General features: G+C 36.0%; 1 protein-coding gene across 21 annotated transcripts in view; it reads right to left on the bottom strand.

Moving 5' to 3' along the window:
• The window catches only part of kcnt1b (potassium sodium-activated channel subfamily T member 1b), an 84053-nt gene that overhangs the window by 45416 nt on the left and 16082 nt on the right, over positions 1-22555 (bottom strand). For 16 of the 21 annotated variants that reach the window (XM_028033691.1, XM_028033672.1, XM_028033681.1 and 13 more), the window contains one exon: positions 4797-4835. The exons of 3 other annotated variants lie outside the window; for them this stretch is intronic. In XM_028033691.1, the coding sequence (XP_027889492.1) occupies positions 4797-4835 (39 nt within the window). Of the gene's footprint in view, positions 1-4796; positions 4836-14481; positions 14961-22555 lie in introns of those variants that run through there. 2 more of the 21 variants (XM_028033686.1, XM_028033688.1) reach the window with 2 other exon arrangements.

Here is a 22555-nt window from a genome sequence, read left to right as displayed (position 1 = left end):
AGAATTAGCAATTAGAAAAAGAAATATTACTTATTTCTGGACAAAGGATGATTGATGTTGAAAGAGTCATAAACCATTTTGGTAAAACTTTATTTGACGGGTTGTGAATAAGACTGACATGACCCTGTCATTAACATGACGTAACATCTGTCATAAACATGAGTAAGTCTTCATGAATATTTATGAATGTTGTCATACACTGTCATTCGGTAAATCATGACACTTTTAATACAAAGTTCACATTATTCAAAATGTCTTTGTTAGGACAACTTGACATTAACCAAGAAATTGTGATCTGACATAAATTTGTTATAAAAGTGTTACTGATTAAACTTTAAAAAATATGTAGCTTTATGTTATTAAAGCTAAAGTGTGCTATTTTCTTACAGCTTGAGGTAAAAAAAAAGTTTTTGTGAAAGTCATTAGAGCAATACTCCTAAGTCCCGCTTAATATTCATATAAGAAATGACAACCTACCCACTGAACGTATGCCTTATGCCCCCTTCTCATTGGACCTAGGGCACCATGGCATTGCAAATCAGCCAGAATGTGGGTGATCTTTGCAGAGTCTTGCAAAGATCCTCTGGAGATGAATGAGACTGAGCATAAGAGTTCCTTGAGTGCTTTAGACAAGTAAGAAAACGTCTGTGGTGAGGAATGGGATTGGTGACTGATGGTTCATTTCCAGGTGGCAGCTCATCCAGTTCCTGGATGCTGCTTGGCGGGGAATGCTAGCAGCACTGGTCCAGCTGCACCTGCATGGTTTGGTCATAAGAGAATTTGAAGCTGAAGTCATGCCAAAGCTACAACCCAATCATGCTCATGGCAGGCAGGCAGCACTCCAAGTAAGTTAATTTAACGCAATTTAACGCACAGCTGCAATGCTCACTGCATCCAGCAGCTGCTCCAGTTACAACCAAAATGATCTCATCCAGCAACTGCAAACAACTCACAATCTCCGTACCAAGAAACACAGCTAGCTCCTTAATCAGGGTTGTTGCAAATTGAGATTGATAGGCACTCGGCTTCCCATACAACAGGGCTGCCAGATAGGGAGAAGTGCACACACCTCCAAATCGTGCATATAGGTTAGTTGCCTGTCAGCAGCGTAGGTAAGTTGTGAGTGTTTTCAAGGTGCAGTTCTAATGCAAACGCTGCCAAAGAGAAAGTCCGGTATCACATTCAGCAATTCGGAGGCATTAGGAAGACAATCAGGAACAGCAAATAAATATAATTTCACAGCCGCAGCATAACTTCCGTCTTTACCAACACATTCTTGTAATAATGCAGAGCGTTTCATAATGATGCATAATTTTTTCAGACAGCACCAATGAGAAGTACAACATTTTGTTTCAGGCTAAATTTATTCCACTAAAGTGCAACCGATTAGCCACAGTCCTGCAAGATTTGAATGATCCTGGAGGTCAAGTATAATTTATGGTCGTTTTAATCGAGTGTGAAGGAAAGTTTAGAATCAGAAACCTCAAAGGGCAATGTTGGAACAATTTAAACGCCGCTTTCCAATCCTTCTGGCTATTAACAGAAGAAAGTAAAATGATCATCTGTTTGGATTATAAAAAAGGAAGAAAACTCTTTTGACAGCTTCAAAACATTTTCTGCTACTACAGGGAATACTTCAAGGTTGTGTAACAAATGATAAACTACTGCATCAGGAAAACAATTACCAGCACCTGAATGTGTTTCACAGTGCAGTTAATCATTGTTCCTTGAACCTGCAAGCTGAGATGTGTTGCCTTGAATTAAACGATTCCGGCTGTGAGATAAAGAACAGCTTTTCTAGTGCATAACTTTTATATTATGCCAAATGTAATAGGCTCTCCATGGCTACATTTCAATTAAGATAATTAAAACAAAAAGAGGTTGAACATAATGAAGCAAATGCATAAGGGCACTGAATGTTGGCCTGTTGTATAGTTTATCCTCTCCGATTCCAATATCATTTTCAGCACTAACAACGATGAATAATAACACTCTCAGAAGCAAAAAAGGAGGTAATAAACTCAGCAGGAGGTGTGCTGCCAAGACCTAACGTCAAAATCTTTCTCATAATGTACTGATGTTTTATTTCTTATAATAATGCAGAGCGTTTCATAATGATCCAGTAGAGACACAGTCCACTGCTGTAGACAGGTGTCTCATCCCATCAAACTAAAAAGGCTGAGATAACTGCAGACCATCGCTTGTCGTGATTGTGAGCCGAGATGAAGATGATGCTTTTATTTTTAGCCTTTCTATTCGTGTGACTGAGGTGTGAGTTTGTCTGAGGCGATGTGAGATTTAACCAGTAAAAAGACGAAGCATGAGCTGGAGTCAGTTCAGAAAAACATTTTTCAGGCCAAGACAATCTGATTGTAGCATTTAAATTTGACTTTGTCCTTAAAGTAAAAAATACGAACATTTAATGTACTATTTTAAAAATCTTTCAAAGCAGAAGGGCATACATTGGGTAATCAGTGGAAGTACTTCAACAGGTGAATTACTTTCAGAGCTGCTAGCGACAGGTGTGAGAATCAGTAGGTGCCTTAGTCCAAACGTTTGTGCAAAATGAAGTGTCGGTATTTAGAGCAGAACCTGCATCTTTGACTCTGACACTAGACATCTCAGAGCCTTTTGATTTAGCAGTACACCAGCTAGACAGCTTTTGCCATGTGTGTCAAACTGGTTGCATCTATGTGCAGTATCTATCTATCAAGACATATACTCTACAAATAGTAGCCAAAAATGTCCACTTTGGAAAATATTTAAAAGCATGTGGGCAGAAGGTGCAAAAGCAGCAGAAAATATCTATTAAGGAGGTCACAGCATATCTTTTATGGTAAAAGTCTCTCTGACATCTAAATGAGAAGTTTTACTATAAACCCCTTTGGTTGGCTGTACAATGATATGTAATTGTCATGTTAACCAGGTATGTCTCTGATTGGTTGATCTGTCCCTTTTGAGGACTCCTTTACCAGGAAGCAGGCGTCTTCAGAGACCGAATCTTCCAATCTATGTTTGACCAGTTCAGAGAGGATTGATCAACCTTACGGATTTGATTACTTAAAATGTATTTTCAGAATTTATTTTTTCTAATGCTGAAATCTGACGGATCAAGGCTGGTTCCAAATCTACTTTTTCCATTTTTTCTCTCAGAATTTGTTTCAGATTAAAAATTACAATCTGAACTCAAAAATAAACTTCCTCTCTTTAGGTGTCTGAGAAACCACCAAACCTTTGGTAATTTTTATATATTTTATTAGTTTAGATAGCAACATTTTTAAAGTTTATTTACAAGTAGACATTTTCTCTCACTTTATTTGTTAGTATGCTTTTTTAACCAAGTAACCATTACTGAAAGAATATCAGAAAGAACCTGACTAATAAATTTAGTTCTTGATTTGATCAGTGATAACCTCTGACTGATTCTTCTAATAACCTTTAACTGGATTTTAAATCAAAGTGATTAGAAAACATTTAATAGGTTTTACACATTATCTGTCTTTACTATCGATTCACAAATTCCCAACATTACTTGGTTTTGACAAAAGTTGAAACATTTTTTTTTTTCAAATCATGCAGTTGCACACAAATCCAACAGCAAAGCAGTGTACGCCTCAGAGACGACGCCTTTCATCTGTTAACATGGTTTATATCATGCACAAGCGGAACCACTATTGCACAGTGATAACATTGGTGATGCAACTTACAAGCAGGATCCACTATAAAAATAAAAAATAAGGTTAAAATGTAGTCTGTATGAGAGAGCCTTCAAAAAGCATTCACCCTGTTGGATGTTTTACCCTGTTGAAAGATTTTACAAATCCATCATGAGCAATAAGATGTAGCTTTTTTGATGAAAAACTAACTTCAATATCAAAGCTAAAACTAATTACTACCCCATGACAGTGAAAAACTTTTTTAGCCTGATGAAATAGCCAAAGTCAAAATGCAACATTTTTGGAAAACGAGAAAACACAAATTTTTAAGCAAAACTTCGGCAAATATTGATTTTGGGCTGTAACAAGTAAAAATATGAGTTTCCTCCAGTTTGGTTTGTCTTGTGGACCCTGAAGGGTTTGTGTGAAAACAAAAAGTTTGAAATCATGTGACAGTGCGTTGACAGTTCAATGCTGTGCTCTTAAAAAGCCAAATTCTGTTCGTCGTGATTGATCTGTTAAAGTAACAGAAAGGTTAACACATCCAAAGGGATGGGTACTGTAAAATCTGGTGACTTACTTTCATATTTAAATACCTTTATAAAACAGCTGAGCAGAACGTTTTAGTTAGAGGTGGGAACATAAAAAAAACCCCTGAAACACAATGTTAACCCATTCATTTTATACTTTCATTTATTTTATGGAACTACAGTGAAAGTTTTTTTCTGATAGCTTCATCAGAGATTGTCAAATTCCCCAAAGTGATTGCAATAAAAATCTACAACCCAGCGAAACTAGCTGGAGGTTTTATTTATATCTCGGCTCACATGGATGAGATTTCAAGTCCAGGTGTGAAAAGACTGGCGTGCACATTCAATCAATACACGAAGAGTACGCAGATAGACACTCGAGCTACCTTTTCACCTTGTACTGTAAAATAATAACATAAAAATTCTTCTGTGTGCTCTAAAATATTACCAATATGACTGGTGAAAAGGTAGCAAGGTATGAGAAATTTCCATCTTTAGTGCAAAATCTGTCACATTTATGAATAATTTGTAAACCCAATGTAAACTGCAGTCCAGTTCTCACTGCAGACACAATCCATGCCATGCAAGCATGATGCTGCCATAAACTTACTGAGCATTGGTTGAGTCCATACTGTACTCCTCTTGGTACCTGGACGCAGCACACATGAACACAGACAGGCACATGTTAGGCTGAGTCTGAGACAGCAGGCGAGGGAAGGAAAGTGTGAAAAGACAGGAGAGAAGACCACTCGGGATCCCACTTCAATTTATTTGCATGTACTTACAGCTGTGAGGAAAACAAAACAAATTCATAACCTTCACAAACTAAAGCAGTTTATGCAGCAACAAACAACAAAGCAAGAACTGGTGCCAGAGGGAAATCTCAATAAGTCAAGATATCATAAAAAAGTTTATTCATTTAAGAAATGCATCTTAAATTTATAAATTAAATATCTGTTTATTTGGGGCTTTCAATAATTTACGACTATTGAAAAGCAAAAACATAGTTTCTCAGAAAACAAGAACACAAGATGGCACTACTAAAAATATATATATTCTCAAAGCAGACTTGTTATGTTATGGTAAAGTTGTAGCTTATATTTCTCCAGAAGACAGTTACTGACATCCTGCACAAGGATGGCAAACTACAATAAATCATTCTTAAAAATCTGGTTATTCAGATTATCGTACAGAATAATCCCAATATTACTGGAGGGTCGAGAGGAAGGAAAAAATGTGGCTGGAAAAGCCACATTGCAACTAAACCTAGAATTATTATAATACAATGTTTAGACTGAAAGCCAGGTTTTCAGTTGAATGTTAATTTTTGAAAATGTAGGTCACAGACCAGAGCAACTAAAGAATAATAAAATCCAAATAGTTTAAGATCAAACATGACATTTCCACAGTCGACGACGACGGCAACCCGTTTAAAACAAGAAACAATCAGCACATTTTACTGCACTTCATGCTTCCTTCTGCTAACCAGCAAGCCTGTCACAATACATAAGTAATCAATTAATCACATGAAAAATTAAAATTAGCTCAAAATTTCCATTCAGGTCATTAATATTTTTTGAAGGGTAATTTGGTTGACAAAATGATTTATGGTTTTGGTTGTAAGTTTTCCATTTCTGTTTTATTTGTTTTTGCTTGTTGCATTTCATTTTGGATTTTTAAGATATCTTCCAGTTAAAGTGTTAACTTGCATTATTATTATGCCTTTATCGATATATTACTTGAAACAATACTATTGTTCGTTACGATAACAAATTATTGTGACATTTATCATCCAGCAAAATTTGTTATGACAGTCCTGCTAATAAGCTTTATAAGAATCCTGATTAAAATTTTCAGCAGTACTTGGCTCCTGTTCGCACTGCCAAAGGCATCAATATCTGATCTAATGATTATGGAGTCCCTGTGCCTGATTGACCATCAAACTGTTTTGACCTGAATTCTGCAGGGACTATTTGTGCTTCTGTCAGGAGGAAGATGAGAAACATCAGCTCCAACCACGCAGACTAATGGCGCTGCCCGGGTTCCTCAACACCTCAGCAGGGCCACAGCCTGATTGCCTCAGTGCCACGCAATGCTGATGCAGCAATTTAAGCAAAATGAGCCTCGACTAAATACTGAGTGCATAAACTGTATATTTCATGGGCATATTTTCAGTAGACAAATAGTTCTGTTTTTTTTATTATTATTGGTCTTATGTAACAAACTAATTTTCAGAGGGACGTAAGGCTGGATATAATCAGAATTTACATAAATTAAGAATTGAAACATGTCCCTGTTTGTGTTATAAATATATGTAACATTTCCTTTTTTAATGGAATAAATAAACTTTTTTGATGAAATTCTTATTTATTGAGATGCCACTGTATATTATATAAATTATAAAAAAAGAGTATTCTAGCTAAATTCAGTCAGCTGAACATTCAATGTGCTCGGTTCATTACATTTCTGCTACTGATCCATCCCCAGCAAGGTTTTACTGAAATCAGTTTTCACAAACCAGAAATAATTACATATATTTGATTGAAAAGGCTTGCTATTTACATGTTGGCAAGAGAAATGACAGCTGATAGAAAATGCAAACCACAGGAGATCAGTAAGAAAGAAATGTGTGACAAAAGTGGAAGATATACACATATTTATGTAAAGGACTAATTAATGGACAGAGCTAACAGAAAAAGGTATAAAATTAATTTATTCTGTACTCTGCACACATAAATTTTGCAAAAACATAAAACCAGCAAATAAATATGCTGATAAAATGAAGCAACATGCTCTACTTATGAATTGTTAAAGCCGTAGATATTTAATGCAAGCAGAATTTTATTCCCTGCAGGGCTGTAAATCATCGTCTAGAGTATTAAGCCTTGAAAGGAGGTGATACATAAAAGATCAATATTTGGCAGAGGATTTAGTTGATCCAGGTCTGGTCTGAAAGAAGCATCTATAAATGGAGCATCTTTTAAGTTGAATGTGGTCAAAAGGACAGAGACTCTCAATCATTTTGTCAACCACAGAGAATAACTGATTCATGTTGTGTGGACAGATTTCAGAGAAGTGGAAAAGCTTTCAGTGGAAGCACTCTCTAAAGATTCAATGTCAATAATGCCTTCACAATGTAAACAGCCTAAGAAGAAAATGAATCATTTATCATAATGTATGTAAAAATGTTTTACAATTGTACAAGTAATATATGGTTGAATAACTGATGTCAACATGGAGGAAAACAAAAAGAATCCTTAAAGATTATAATAATAATTCTAAAAATAATTTGTTTTATCACAACATAACAAAATAAAATCTCTATATAACCTAGTAAATAATGTAAAAAAGATATATTTGAAAAATATATTCTTATTGTTAAACTGACACTTAAAACAAATTCCTACTTTGAAAGGATGTGAAAAGATCCTTTCAAACCTGCAGAGATGAGCCTGCAGGTTTACTTAAGTATGCAGTGTTGGAATATTTACTCGTTCATGTTTCTGGCCCTTCTTCTGTCTGGATTTAATCGTCTGGCAACTAATGAGACAAAAATAAAGCAATCAGAAAGTGATTGCTCACCTACAGTATATCTGGGATATTACATAGCAACAAAAGCATTAGCTCCTTGTTTCTGCTTCAACTGACCATTTGTGGCTATTTGTCAGCACTTTGATGTGCAATAAAGCTATTAAGAGCTTAGCTAGTTCAGCTGTAAAGAGAACAGCTGAACCTATAAGCTCTGTTAGCGTGCAGCAACTATGATCAACATACAAGAAGAGCTTAAAACTGAAATATACTGAAGAAACCAACATATGTAAAGAAAGTGTAACATGCTGTAGCACAAAAAATTGTCATTCTTACTATAATTAAGATAATATAGTAAAAGAGGTGAAATGATCCTTACCTCCTTCTATGAAATTTGAAATGGCACCTATGAGCTGCACCCTTGAGGACCAGCATTTTCATAGCGTGCCTTGAATTGCTTTTACTGAGAACCGCCTTAAGGGCTGAAACACTGAAAGTGGGAGGACCTCACACATGTATCTCCACATCATCTCCAAGCAAGAATCGATTTGTGGTTCTCGCTTTGTTGAAAGCTTTCTAAAAACTACATTTCCCAGACTGCACTAGAGAGAACTGCAGAGGCATTTAAAATTATTTATTTAAAATATGAAGTAAGTTCAGCCACAGAAAGTAATATCCTTTGACAATGGGAGTAGTGATTATGTTGTTTCAGCCTGTAATTAGTGTCATTACAATTTAGCTTTACTCTATGAAGTGGCTGCAACATTTTATGCTCCTGTAAACATTTAAGGAGCATTAACTGATTTAAATATTGTTTCTCTTTGCTCACTGATTCATACATCTACTATGGGGACTTTGAATGCATGCATGCTTCCTCTCAGTCTCTGCATATGTTGGACTCAGTCTATCATGACACTGAGATTTATAGTCCATTCAGTAAGCTCTTAATCACCACTGTTTTTATATAGGGTGGGCTAGTCGCCCACGTCTATCAGAATAAATTACTGGCACGTCCTGTTATTCACTTCACTCCTAGAAACTTCTAGGTCACTTTCCCTGAGTGTCTGAAATGAAGAGCAGACAAGGCTTTTCAATATGCTGCGACATCTACCTCAAATCAGAATATCTTAAATCTTCATAAAATACTGGGTTTTTAATGGGGTTGGTAATAAGTATATGTGATTGTAAATGCTTTTAAAGAGTGATGCTCTGTTTTACTGTTTGCTTTTGTATTTGATTATTGAGTGTAAAATTGTTTTGGTGTTGCTGTCTTGGCTAAACCACCCATGGTAGGGCTCTTCCTGACCATTTTATTTATTTATTCATTTAGAACAGACAAAAACTAAAAACAAGAAAAAAAAAAATAAAACAGATCATCATTCCCAATAATGTGCAATTTTACATTATTTATTCAAAAAGGAGCAGGTAGAATATACAAGATCTTATGTTTTCCTGCTCCTCTCATATTCATCAACCTACAAACATTTAAATCTCCAAACACTTGATATGCTCTTATTGAATGTCAATTAAACCTCACATTTCCATCCTTAAATGTACAATTATTTATACATTAATATCAACAGTAGTATTTTTGGTCTTTGAGACACCCATCCTATAAGCTCCTTTTAAAACTGTTTTTTAAGTTGGTTTATGTTTGTACTTTGTTTAAGCTCATCATCTGATCAATTCTATAAATCTACTCCACACACTGATATACAAAAACTCTTTATTGGCTTTTCAAATACATTGTTTTTTAAAATGTCCTTCTCCTCTTAAACTACAACCCCCCAGATAAAAACATTTTTCATATATTGTGTGGAAGTTGATGGTTTCCTACTTAATTTGAGTATATTTTAATCTTTTAAAAGTATGCAATTTTGAACCATAAGGTTTCTCTAAGTCCTTTTAATGAGATACCAGAGTTTTTCTGTAGCTGTAGAGAACTAAGGTCTCCATCTCTAGTCCTAGAGGGTCAATTGTCCTGCAACGTTTGAATGCGTCCCTGCTCAAATACACCTGAATCAAATGGCTGCATCACTTCCTCAGCAGTAACTTCCCTTGATAATGATGCATTCATTTGATTCACGTGTTTTCAACAGGAATGTATCAAAAAGGGGCAGGACGGTGACTTTTTATGACAGGAGTTGGAGTCCCATGTCATAGAATATAGTGCTCTGAAAAAAGCTACTACGCCATTTCCAAGCTTAAAAGGAGAAAAAAAACAGACAAGTCCTTGTTTAGAAACTGAAAGAGATCCACCCATCCGTCTTTTTAAGGTAACATTATTTTAAAACGACAGTTGGCTGAATACAAGAGGCCTGCTTGCTGAGCAGCCAACTGCAGTCTTTCTTCAGCAGCTGGTGATAGTTGATTAATGAGCTAACATCATGGCTTTGACACCAAATGTTACTCTACAGGAGAAATGAAAATGGTGCAACATTTAGTTCAATAAACACATTTACTTCAGTGCAGCTAGTAAATTTAGCCACAGTTTGTTTGGTTTGTTAAATGTTTGAAAATCAAAATAAATGTTATTAACTTTGTTATAAGTTTCTATTTTCTTTAAATATTGTTTCTTTCTTGTTTTAAATATTAGCAAAAGATCAATTTTAATATTTTTATTTTAAATTTACTTTTACTTAATGTTATTATTTCATGGGAATCCAACACTGGTTCATTAATAATTAATTATTCAACCTAAAGTTACTTTACTGACATAAAGCATGTGACATGGATAATAGCATCCATATATTGCTAAAAATATATGGTATAATATAATATACATATCAGACATATACAGTATGTATAATGGTTACATATATGCCTGAAAACATTTTTTGTTTTTAAAGTTCTGACCTTAAAAGAGACATTATTCTGAATGTTTATAGAACAATTATGACAGATGGCATGCAGTTTACTGCAATTAAATCCCTCCATTGAGTTTGGGGTGTTTAAATCAAATTAAGCTAATTACGGCATGAAAGCTGAGAGCTATAAATAAACATGAAGATAACCGAGGAAGACCCGACCTTCCTCGCTCTAAAAAATGAGTAACACTGAACATTATTTTATGAAACAAGCAAGCAGTGAGTTTAGAAAGGACATGAACAAGTAATTAGTTGAACATTTCTGAGTCTTTTAAAAATATGAACAAATGTAAAAATGGTGTTGGAGTGATGATAAAACTAAATAAAAACAGCACAAAGAAAATGCAACAAAGATTCAGCTGTCTCATTTGTTTTACATCCTACAAGCTGGAGTATTTCATTCCTCTTATCCCTCCACTACCTGACATCGGTTTGTGGCTTAGTTAAAAACACATTTTCTTCCAGTTTTGCAAACAGATGAAGATGCATTACCTGAGGCGACTTGTCCTTGCAATTTTAGAATAAAGTCTAGTTAATTTTTCACTCTTAAACACATCTAAAAACATCTTCAATATAAAGTACCCCAAGGATAAATGTTTGAACGCTCAATAGAATGGGATAATAAAAAGTTTTAAAAAAGACTGGAGGGATCATGGGACTAGAAAAAGATTAAGGTCAGTTTAAGTATCCAAAAGAATTAAAATTAGTTAATGAGTGTCTTCAAAAATGTTGTCTTTGAGCTCTACTTACTAAAGTAGAGTTTTGTTGTAAATTGGGGTTTAAAAATGTTTTATAGATTAAAATTTACCCATTATACCGACAATTTTAACTTTAAACCTAAAACTATTAGTACCAAAAGGCAAATACTGAGACAAAAAACAGCAGCAAGTGCTTATAGAGCATGTTAGCAACTCAGACATAGCACGTATTACACATAAAAATCTCATTATAACTAAATTACAAAGTGCTCATTTGCATCAGCTCCATTTGACGGGTCAATTGTATAACATTGTTGAACTGTGGACCACAGACAAGAAGTCCAAGGGTTGCACTATTGACATCCATGTTAGGGCTGGTAATTATCTATGTCAGGAAAATAGATAATTGTCTGTCACTAAATAACATTTTATTAATTACCTGTCCTCTAAGTCAATTTTTCTCAACGCCTAATCAAATTTAACAAAAAGCGTTAGACAGCAGCTGTACTCAGATTGTATGTAGGTAAATATATAAATTTCTCCCATCAACCACGTTTTGTATTATTTTGAAGGTAAAAGTGTAAAGAAGGACTGCATTTGGGTTCCAAAGTGAGACTTTCAGCTGCTTCCATTCACTATGTGTAACACAAGCAATGCACAGCTCACAAATATAAAGTATTCTGGCTACACGGTTGCTCCTACCGACTTGCATTGAGTTGGAGACATGAGTTTGTTAATAAATGTCCAAACGTGATTGTTTGGAGGCAGGAAAGATTAACACTGATACAGTTTATAGAGAGTACAAAGCAAATAGTCTAACATGTGGCAGAGAGGCTATATAGCATCAAATAGGAGCTGTAAATACAAATCACACAGGTGTAACTAGGAATGAGTTGTAAAACAGTGGATTTGATTTTTAGGTAAAGATAATGTGATTGTGAACTTATGATTTATGAGTAGTTGGCTGCGTGTTAGCCAGTTAGTTTGGGACATGGATATACTGCCGTCTGTAACCATCAAAACGAATAAGGCTCAATAATATCCAAAGGTAAAACATGAAAAAATGTATCTGACATGACTTAGTATGCATGGCTTTTAAAAAGATTAGTCTGTTGTTGCTTAGCTGAAGTTTAACAGGGTTCCAAAATGTTGTAAATCATGCAGATAAAAGTTTTCTATTGCGTATAATGTGATTGATTTCTTTACGGACTGCACTTCCAACGTTTCTCCAGCCATCTGAACGCAAATCCCACACTGATCACTTTTCTCAACCTAGGAAACTCTGAAACTCCAGACAAAATCCAACCAGGAAGCAAAACGTATAAATAAAAACTTACTAAAATGTTCCAACTAAATAAATAAAATAATTATAGGGAAAACCATTATTTCCCTCTAATCTCTATAATCGTCTTGCCAACAATAGAAACCTTACCACAACAATGGTTGAAATCTGGTTTCCTGGGCAACCAGCCAGATGATACATTAGGTTTTAGAGCCCGAGCCATTCAAAGATATTGTGTATTAGATTAGAATACATACAGATTTATGTATGAGCAATATTACTCAGTTTCTGGGTTTACTAAGAGTCAATCTGTTCTGCTTGACTGCTGGTGGAATCGCTGGTTTTCAGAAAATAGATTTTGATCAGAAACAGATAATCACTTATCACTACAATCACCTCTATTACAGCAGCAACACCAAATCTCATTTTCACTCATGTAATCCTTGCAAATCATTTTTGGGATTTTTGAAATAGCTTATACTACCCATCCTCTAGCAATTTCATCTGTTATATATCTCTCTGCTTTCCTTTCCAAGTTCATTACCACCACTTCTATCAACATCGTCATCACAACAAGGGATACTGGTATTTAAGCTGTTGATAATTTTTTCTTAAATTGACATTACTGTCCTTTATCCAACTGTTTCCCGCTTAAAACGTAGAAAGAGAAACCTGGAAATTTGCCAGCTTAAGAGTCAAACTCTGACCCAAAGTGTTCATTTTATGTTCACCTGGATGTTCAGAACATTAGACAGTTGTGCCAATTCTCCTAACAAACTGTGACACCCGACCAGCCTGCCATCAACAATGAAAGGCTTAAACAAGTGACATTTGCCCCAGGGGGTAACATGGAAATGGCATTTTCATTCAATTCCCTAGAGAGCTCTGTCTTCAGCTGACTAGAAAATATTTCTGCTCACCACAAACATCAAGGACAAATCAACTTTTGGGTGAAAAATAGATGAGTACGCATTTAGAGAAGCTACTTTTTTAGAGAATTATTCAAAGAAATAATAGCATCACAATTCTCACTGAAACTATTGCTTTTAGGTATTCGATAAAACGAGATATGCATGTGTAAATATGGATGCATCACCAGCAGTTTTGGCTGTGCAGAGCAGCTTTATGCAACATTGCCAACATTGCAAAATCCTTCAGTCTTCAGCAGCCTGACGATAACAGAGACAATGTAAAGCATGAATCTCTGTCGCTCTGTGTGACAAAGGATAAAAAGTCCATCGGCTGTGACACAGTGAGCCAGCCCACATGTACCACATCCAATTTGTTTACCAAATCACAGGAGAGAGCAGACTGATTCTCTGGATTCTACACATGTTAAAATAAAACATGCTAGTAGAGTATGTTAAACATAAAGACTTGAACGATCTCTTGTGATTTGCATTTTTATTTCAACATCCATTCTGAATGTAGTTCATTAGAATATGTCCAAAAAACTGTTTAACTTTAATTAAGCAGTGTTCTGGTATATATTTGACCCAAAAAGAGAATCTCAATTCATAAAATTGTGATAGGAATGCAGCATCCACTGAATTATGTAAGCGCTATACTGCAGCCATTAAATCACAGTGATGCTGTGAAGAAAATGACTGGCAGGTGTTTGCAAAAATAAAGATCTGGACTTTAAGGCTGACGTAGAAGTTGCCCAAGATGTAATAATCTACGAGGTAGCTATATCAATTAGAAACGGAGCGTTACGCTTCGACACATTCTAATAGATTCCTATGGGAAATACAGATTTACGCATGGAAAGCGTCAGTAGTAATGCAGCGTAACTTTCAGTCATGCATAATTACGAAATAAGTTGTAATACTTGAGGCGCTATGCGCACTCAGCGTCGAGTTATTTCGGGGTTGCTGCATTCAGAAACATGCCGCTGCGGTTTGGATATGCGGCTGCTACCTTTGGCCGACATCGCTCCCAAAAGAGCCCGTGCTCCGGAGAGGGTTGGAGGGATTGACCCAGGTGGGCTCGGGGGGTGTCTGCACGTCGGTCTTGACGTCTGGGTCGATCTCCGATGGCGAGGGTGTCAGTTTAGCGCCTGCCATGCTTGCCAAGCGATACTTCCAGCAGTGCGATTCCTCCTCCTGGTGTCAGAACAGGCTCGGTTCAGGCGCCGACCCTGCCGAGGAAAAACTGCATCCCGGTCTCACTGACGGCGCACGGAGACGGAGGGGGGACGTCTCCCTCCCTGCCGCATCACAGAGTCCTCCGATGCACTGAGGGGGGAATTAGCAAGACTCCTGGTTGTGTTGTGAAGTCTTCCTCCATTCCTGATGGAGATAAGAGCGCCCTGTGCAGCTCACATTCACACGTCGTCACGATCCAACGTCAAGCGCTCAACCAACCCGACGGGCTTTTCCACGGGTTACATAACCAATTGTAAAGTTACTGATCGCGTTTTTCTTCTCATACGATCAAGAAGCTATTCATTTTCTTAATGACCTGAAAACGGCATCATATGCAATTGTTCTTTTAGAATATACGAAATAATAAACGCCAAGAAAACAATGCAGCCTTCTGTTTGAATCCAATTCACAGTTCAGTCAGGAGTAATGAGAACCCGCATATACAAATGAGCAGGTGGCCCAGGTAAACACTCCACGGCATGGTCCTGCTGGTTTGCATAGAAACACAGATCACCCGGTCTGCAAACACCATCATACAATTGCAATGCCTGTAGATTATTAATACAGCAGCAAACTTTTCAGTGTTTGATCTCTATTTATTTATGAAACAGCAAGCAAAGCAAATGCAGCATATGCCACTCCTATATAATTTAAATGTAATCACATTTGATTTAAACTTTAACATATGGTGCAGTAATGCTTTTAAATAAACAGTAAAAGGGCAACTTTTAAAATCAAATCTATCTATCTATCTATCTATCTATCTATCTATCTATCTATCTATATACAGTAAATATACTGTATATATAACCAGAGTATCTGTGGGATGTGCAGCAAACAACCTGCAACATATATGCAGAAGCTGCTTGATGCTAATAAAGCAAGCAACATTCATCGGAATGTTTCTGATACCTGCTTCTTCAGTACAAGAATATCTTTTTGTAAAACTTCATTCTTTTATGTTGAAAAACAAATTTTTGATTTTCAAGTTTGGAAAAGCAAGTTTAGTAAACAAAGTTTTCCAACTAACGGTTCACAAATGATTTGAACCGTTCAAATCATTTATGATGCATATCTAAACTGGTTTCATTATGCATCCATTTACTTATTCCTTTATATTCTATCAAATCAATCTATCTCTGAATCTTTTAAAGTGCCATTTTATTGTTAAATCGCTACATTTTGATGAGGTTTGAATATGAAATGTACAGGTGCACAGAAGATATTCTTTGAGCCTTTGTTCACGTAAAATGGGTGCGGTGATGCCTATTGGTACACATGAGAAACAAACAACAGTCTTACTAAAGAGTAACTGATCTAATTTTCCTCACTGCAGCTGTAATAAGAGCAAAGAGCCGAGTAAAATTAAGTGTTCTGTTGTTTTTGAGGTCAACAGTGCGCTGATCTTATCAATCAGAAAAATAAAAAAATACAATACAGACTCTGCTTAAGTTGATTTGCTCTTCAGTTGACATGATTTGTGTTTGAACAGTTGAATAAACAGAAAATAAATAAAACATTCAAGCCTGGATTTGAGGAAATGCAAACAATTCACATGTGTGGCACAATACAACTGACAGTGTTAGCTAACCACCACTAATAGCAATGTTTGATAAATCTAAAAAACGAAAAAGCCAACTGATAGTTCCCTAAATCTCTTTTAACACATACAATTTTTTATATTGCCCATTTCTATTCTCGATTCGTCTGCCGTACTAATGACCTAGAGTTTGCTAGATGATGTTTTCTTCTTCGTAATGTTTGTTGCTAATAATGTTGCATCTTCTGCACAGGCACCACTTCCACAACTAATGCTTTTAGGAAGCACATGGCACTCAGTATGTTCCATATCCTATGATATTTTGAGTTTTGCCTCCAGGAAACACATTACCCATCTGGTTATGTTGGGACGCAGGAGATGGGAGTGTGATTATTTAATCCCCAATTGGATGTGGGAGTCTGGAAGATGTATCGGCTGATGCAAACCAATGTGAGATCTCTTCTATCTATGAGCCGTTTATTATCTTTGAAAAAGATTGGTGTTTAATTTACATCATTATGTTTCCTGGACTGAAATGACTTTAGTTTAGTAGATTTTCTCTTACAACTCCAGGTTTTATGACAGTATTAATGCCGATTTATTATACTGCATATAGAGAGCTGCCCCAACATCTATTAGTGAAAGTCAACGTATCATGCAGAACAACATTTAGCATTTCCCACTGGTTTTCTGACCTTCAATTTCAACAAGGCTAAATTGGGTTTGGTGTCATTCCTGGGTCCTTGTTCTCATTTCAGAGGTAGGTTTGCTGCCACTATCTTGTTTTTTTCTTGTTCACTTCAGTTTATGCAGGGATTCCTTGAAATATTCTCCACTGCACTTCTGTTTTCAGGAGGATTTTTTTTTGTTCAAACACAAAACAAAACTTGTTCCATGACCAACTCAGTCTCAAGAAATGTTTTTTACACATCCCAAATCCTATATGTCTCTGTGGGCTGAGCTGAGAAGAAGAGAAAGTCTATGAGATTAACCAATGAGCTTCCTTCTCATCCTGCACTGGATTGTAAAAAGTTAAAGTAAATGACCGTGCTGCCCTGTTGCCCAACAGGTTTGTATAAAGTATTCACAACATATATGCCAATTCTGGTGTTATTAAAAAAAGATTGAAAAAAAGATCCTCTGAAATTAAAGGGTGGGTTTAAGTCAAATGACTTCAATAAAAAGTTGAATTTTTAAAGTATAGATGTTCTCTCTGGGATTAATAGCATCAAACCTTTAAGGGTTAAACTAACAATTTAAAATAAACAAGAGAAAACACTAGTATTAAATAATGAAAATGTTTGATCTAAGAAAGTTAATCAGAAACAAAAATGAGAAAACACTTGAGCACAGAGACACTGTGTGGCTAAGGGAAGAACTACAGGTGGTGTGTTGCTGATCTCATAACAGAGTGAGAGAGAGAAAAATTAAAGTCACCGTTTGCTTCATGTGTTGTACAGCTAATGACAGATGGCAGTATAGCTCTAGGTTTTGTTTTCTGAGGTTGCACTCATGCACAACGCTTGGATCAGCTCCTCAAACCTGTTCTGCCTTTCCAGGCGTAGCAAGAATCTACACAATAATTTACAAATTGAACACTAATGAAGCAGAATGAGAAAAAAAAGAACAGATTGAACGTCGATACGAGGGAAGGTTAATGATAAGCATGATAAATCAAATACGCCGTCTCATGCTCACACTTCATATTAACACACATTATGTCAGCCCCAAGGTAAATCCTGATGCAGGGATATGGCAGATATTGACATGAAGCAGCAAGGCATATTAACTAAAAATTGGCCACAGCTAAGGGGGGAAAAAAATTATCTTCAAAATGCCTGGAGTAGCTTCATGAATTCTGCAAGATCATAGCTATCTTCTGACATGATGGCACAACAAAAATGGAGACACAGAAGTTTGTGAGAGCTATGATGTCTCACAGCTGCCAAAGATTTGACATTATGAAGTATACTATGAAGTACAAAATACTGAGAATGACTGATTTAAATCAACTATAGTTGCTTTAAATAAATAGTTATACAATATAAATAAATGGGAAAAATATCTTGTTTTTGGCTCAAACCGGGGAGAATTATTTTGCTCATTAAGATGGTTGAAGATGATCGATTAGCTCGTGATCCCATCAGTGTTCAACAGTCGCTGGGCACGCCTCAGCTCCCGCTTTACTGCATAAGGGCAATGAGAGCTGCGGTAATGCTTCCTCTGTCAAAACATATTAGGGCGGTGAGCTGGTGCTGCTGTGGGCGAGCTGTCTGCCTGAGCACAGTGTTGCACAGAGAGGAGGAAGAAGTCTAGCCAATGACACTGGCAGTCTTACACATATACACACTTCCAAGCTACACAGGCAGTTATTTTTTTCCCTGCTGCTTCGTGGCCTGTGGCTCATTTGTGCAAAAAGGCTAAACTAGCCATTTGTTTGCTGCAACCTTGCATAATCTTTAAGAAATGACAGGCAGTGGGAATGTTCACTTTTGTTAGACGAGTGTGCTACAGACAGTGACTTCTTCAAATTTAACATTTAGTCTTTTTAGCTAAATGTCTCTGAGTGCTTTAGATCCTTTTGTTGAACCTTTGTTATGCCCTTTTACGCTCCTTGCATGAAGCAGAACTCTCTTTGTGCGTCCATATATATAAAAATATATATTAAAATATAGAAATGTATACATTTCTTGTAGATTCTGGATTTCTTTGAATCTCAATATTGTTCCCAAAAATAATGACCTGGCTTGTTTTTTTGTTCTTGTTTTTCCCCCCTAAATCATTTTTTGGCAGAAAAAGAGGTAGATTTTTTTCTTCTTTGGCAAAATCTAAGGCTGTTACTTTACAGAGGGTGAAGATATGCAATTTTTTAAAAATAACTTTGCACTATTTTTTCTTATGCTGTAACACATAAGATTTAAACATTATATTTAAATAAAAAATTAAATATATATATAAAAAAGGCAAAGTCAGTCAAATTCCCATTTTATACTATTTCATCATTTCATCATGAAATAATAAAAAGTCCCTAACTCATACCTATTTGCATTGCATATTTTATGAACCGATGCACAGCTTATTTTGTATTGTATTATGGAATTTAATCTTTTATTTATTTTTTTAAATTGTGTTCTACATCAGGTATTTCTTGGATTTCACTTTGGGTTACAGTTGTGTTTGGAAAATGTTATATAAATAAAGTTGACTTGTACCAAATTAAAGATAAATCACACCTAAGACAATCATCTGTGATACGGCGCCATCTATTGAGAATGTTTCAAACATTTTCTAACAAACACAAACCAAATCTTTTAGCCTAACACACTTCCCTCTTTTATTTCAATGGCTTGTATATATCAGGACACACTGGGCTGACATAGTAAAAGTGTCTTTTAAAAAAAAAAGACATTTCTAGAAAATGGCAAATTCATAAGGAATCTTAGAAAAGATAAATCCAAAGATAGTTTCAGAAGATTTCTTTATGTAGGAAAGATCTAAAGTTTATGTATACCTAACTATGAACATGAAATCAAATAATGATTTGATTAAATGAAAGAATCTTTGACGCCAAAACCATCTCTATCCCAGCGTTCCTCAGCCTGGATCTACTTCTGATTGTAGCATTATGAAACACTTCCCTCAGAGTTTCACTGCTTGCTTATGAAGTTGTCTATCGAGCCACTTACTTGGCAGCATTTTAGTGCAATTAAAAATGACATCTCTTTCCATTTCTGTTTTCTTTTAATTAACCTATCTGCCTAACACACATTAACCTGCAGGAACAGGACAAGCAACACTGAGCTGAAACAACTAATGCTTAATAATTAAATACAGCAGATATCTCCCACAGTATTTGCTGAGTATTTAGCACGGCAAAAATATCTATAAACGAATGCAGTCAACTAAGAAATTCATCCTGGCTCTGACTGGTTGTTTCTGACTGGGAGCAATGTATTTCTGCAGATGGCAGTAGGACCACAGGGAGGAAGCAGAGAAGCTCAATTTAAAAGTAAAAAAAAATCACCTACTGCAGCTTTAAGAATCAGCTGAGCATTTGGTGAGGAATTTAACACTATAATAATCAAATACGCAAATATTTCCCACCAAATTAATTCTGTCATGCTGTCAGTTTTAGGCAGGAGATTTGAATCAATTTTGTAGCAATGGTGCTTATAGTTTTGAAACAGTGCTGGTCTGAATTCATGTTGATAGAAAGTGAATTCAAAGGAAATATCTTGAGTAACATATTTGGTGAGTGCAATATAAGCACTAACATATCTGACATTTCCTTTATAATGTGTTTACTTTGAATCATACTTGGGAACAGAATTGTGCTAGTGTGTATTTTTTAATTCAGAACGTTAGATACACTTAAGAAATAAAAGGAATTTTCTCAAATTGCACAATGTGATGACTCCCAAACCCTATTTCCTGTTTTGAATTAGATGCAACTTACAGAAGCCTGCATGAGTCCAACCAAAGAATGTCAGGCTTAAGAGTGACCAGAATTTTAAATAGTGAGGACAAGAATTACATTAAAAAGATTACGGAAAAAATGCTGCAGTTATTAAACTTCAACTGTGTTTATATAGAAGATAAAAAATACATCCGTCAACTGACAGGCAGCCGAGTCGTGAGTTTAAAAGGCTGCTACTGGGCGTTTTTCTAAACTAATGCTGCAAATCCATAATCAGCAAAGCAGAATGTGACAGTGATTATGACACATTTCCCTAATTGCTTTGGACAATAAAAAAATGAGAAGCAGGCAACTAAGGACGGATTGATTGAAAACTACTTTAAAAAGCTAGAAAGAAAAGACAGTTGTAACTGACTTTAATTCTATGTTGTATGTTATACAAGAGGAAAATATTTTGGATTAATAAAGCCATTTCTTAGAGCTAGTATATCCATGGGTGAAAGCTGTACAAAACGCCACAATACCAAAATCCTCTCCAATGATCTGCCTCCATCATTACCGCCATTTAAGTCCTGACAAAATCACCTCCACTGATCTTAATTACACTGGCAAGACAAAGCAGAGGAGTTAAATGTTAAATGCATCAGAGAATTCCAGTCCAAGTGTTGTAATGGTCCAGAACATGAGCTAATTCTATGGGGTACATAAATACAGATTTTTCTCTCTTTTCAGAGCCTGTCCCCTGATGATTCTACTTCTAATTAACCTTCCCATGTGTGTTATTCTCCTGGGAAGTGCCCCGAGCCACTGAAATGTTCACACAATCCCACATGTAGACGACTAAAAGCCCCTTGGGAGACATAAATCAGAACAGAAAGTGCTAAAAATTATATTTTCACAACTTGAGTATGTCTGTAACAAAATTCCTGTTTAGCAGATTGTTTATGTTCCCAACAACCGACTCAAGAAAACACCCTTACACAATACAAAGCATAATCTAAAAAACATTATGCGGACATATTTGGGTTTTCTGTGCCACTGCAGTAACAACAATAACCCTTGCACTAACAACATGTTTAAGACACAGCCATTAGGCTGCTGATGAGAACAAGTCTGGAGGACTTTCAGTGTCGCCCACCCACTCTGTGCTGATGGTGATGACTAATACCACCTATGGTCTGAACTGCAAGCTCTAGTAGCTCCACATAAACAGAAAAGTAGGCAGAAATAACAGCCACTTTAAAAAGCAGAACATTTTTCTGATGACATTACTAAATTGGATTCTAATATGAGTAGCTCTTATGGGTTATAAACAAACGATCAAAAGAATGATCTAGAATAAAAAAACCAAACAAGCTCTGTTTTATCTATTTGGAGTTGATTTTTAAATGTAAGGATAAACTGTAAGAAATCAGGTGCTCAGTTATCACAAAACATATTATTTATTTAGAACTTTCAGTAGCTATTCTATCTGCTCCCCTGTTTCCTTCCTTTCTCTTATCTGTAATCGACATAATCCTTCTGTTCCTGCGGGTTTTTGGGTTTACTGCGCCTCATTTCTGTGTTTGTCTTTGTTCCTGGTCTTATCAGCCTCGTAAACATACTGAGATGGAAATAATGCAGGCATTGAGTCCCAGCAGTCCCCTCTGCTACAGAATCGGTGCAAACAAAACAGCTGTTGCCATCAGAGCATGGCTATTGTCTGAGGACATTTTATTTCTGCTTATGACTCTGGATAACAGTATCTGGCTGAGTCAACCAGAACCCCCTTTAATTGAACATGTCATTTTGACTTACAGTATCATTAGAATTGGGCTGCTTTGAAAAACATCCAACAAGTTTACATCACATCATAGCTTTTGTTTCCTGTACAATTTAAACAAATTTCTA

The sequence above is a fragment of the Xiphophorus couchianus genome, chromosome 12 (genome assembly GCF_001444195.1).
Source record: "Xiphophorus couchianus chromosome 12, X_couchianus-1.0, whole genome shotgun sequence".
In the NCBI taxonomy this organism is placed as follows: domain Eukaryota; kingdom Metazoa; phylum Chordata; class Actinopteri; order Cyprinodontiformes; family Poeciliidae; genus Xiphophorus; species Xiphophorus couchianus.
Note: the sequence above shows the minus strand (reverse complement) of the source record. Positions and strands in the feature narration are given on the sequence as shown.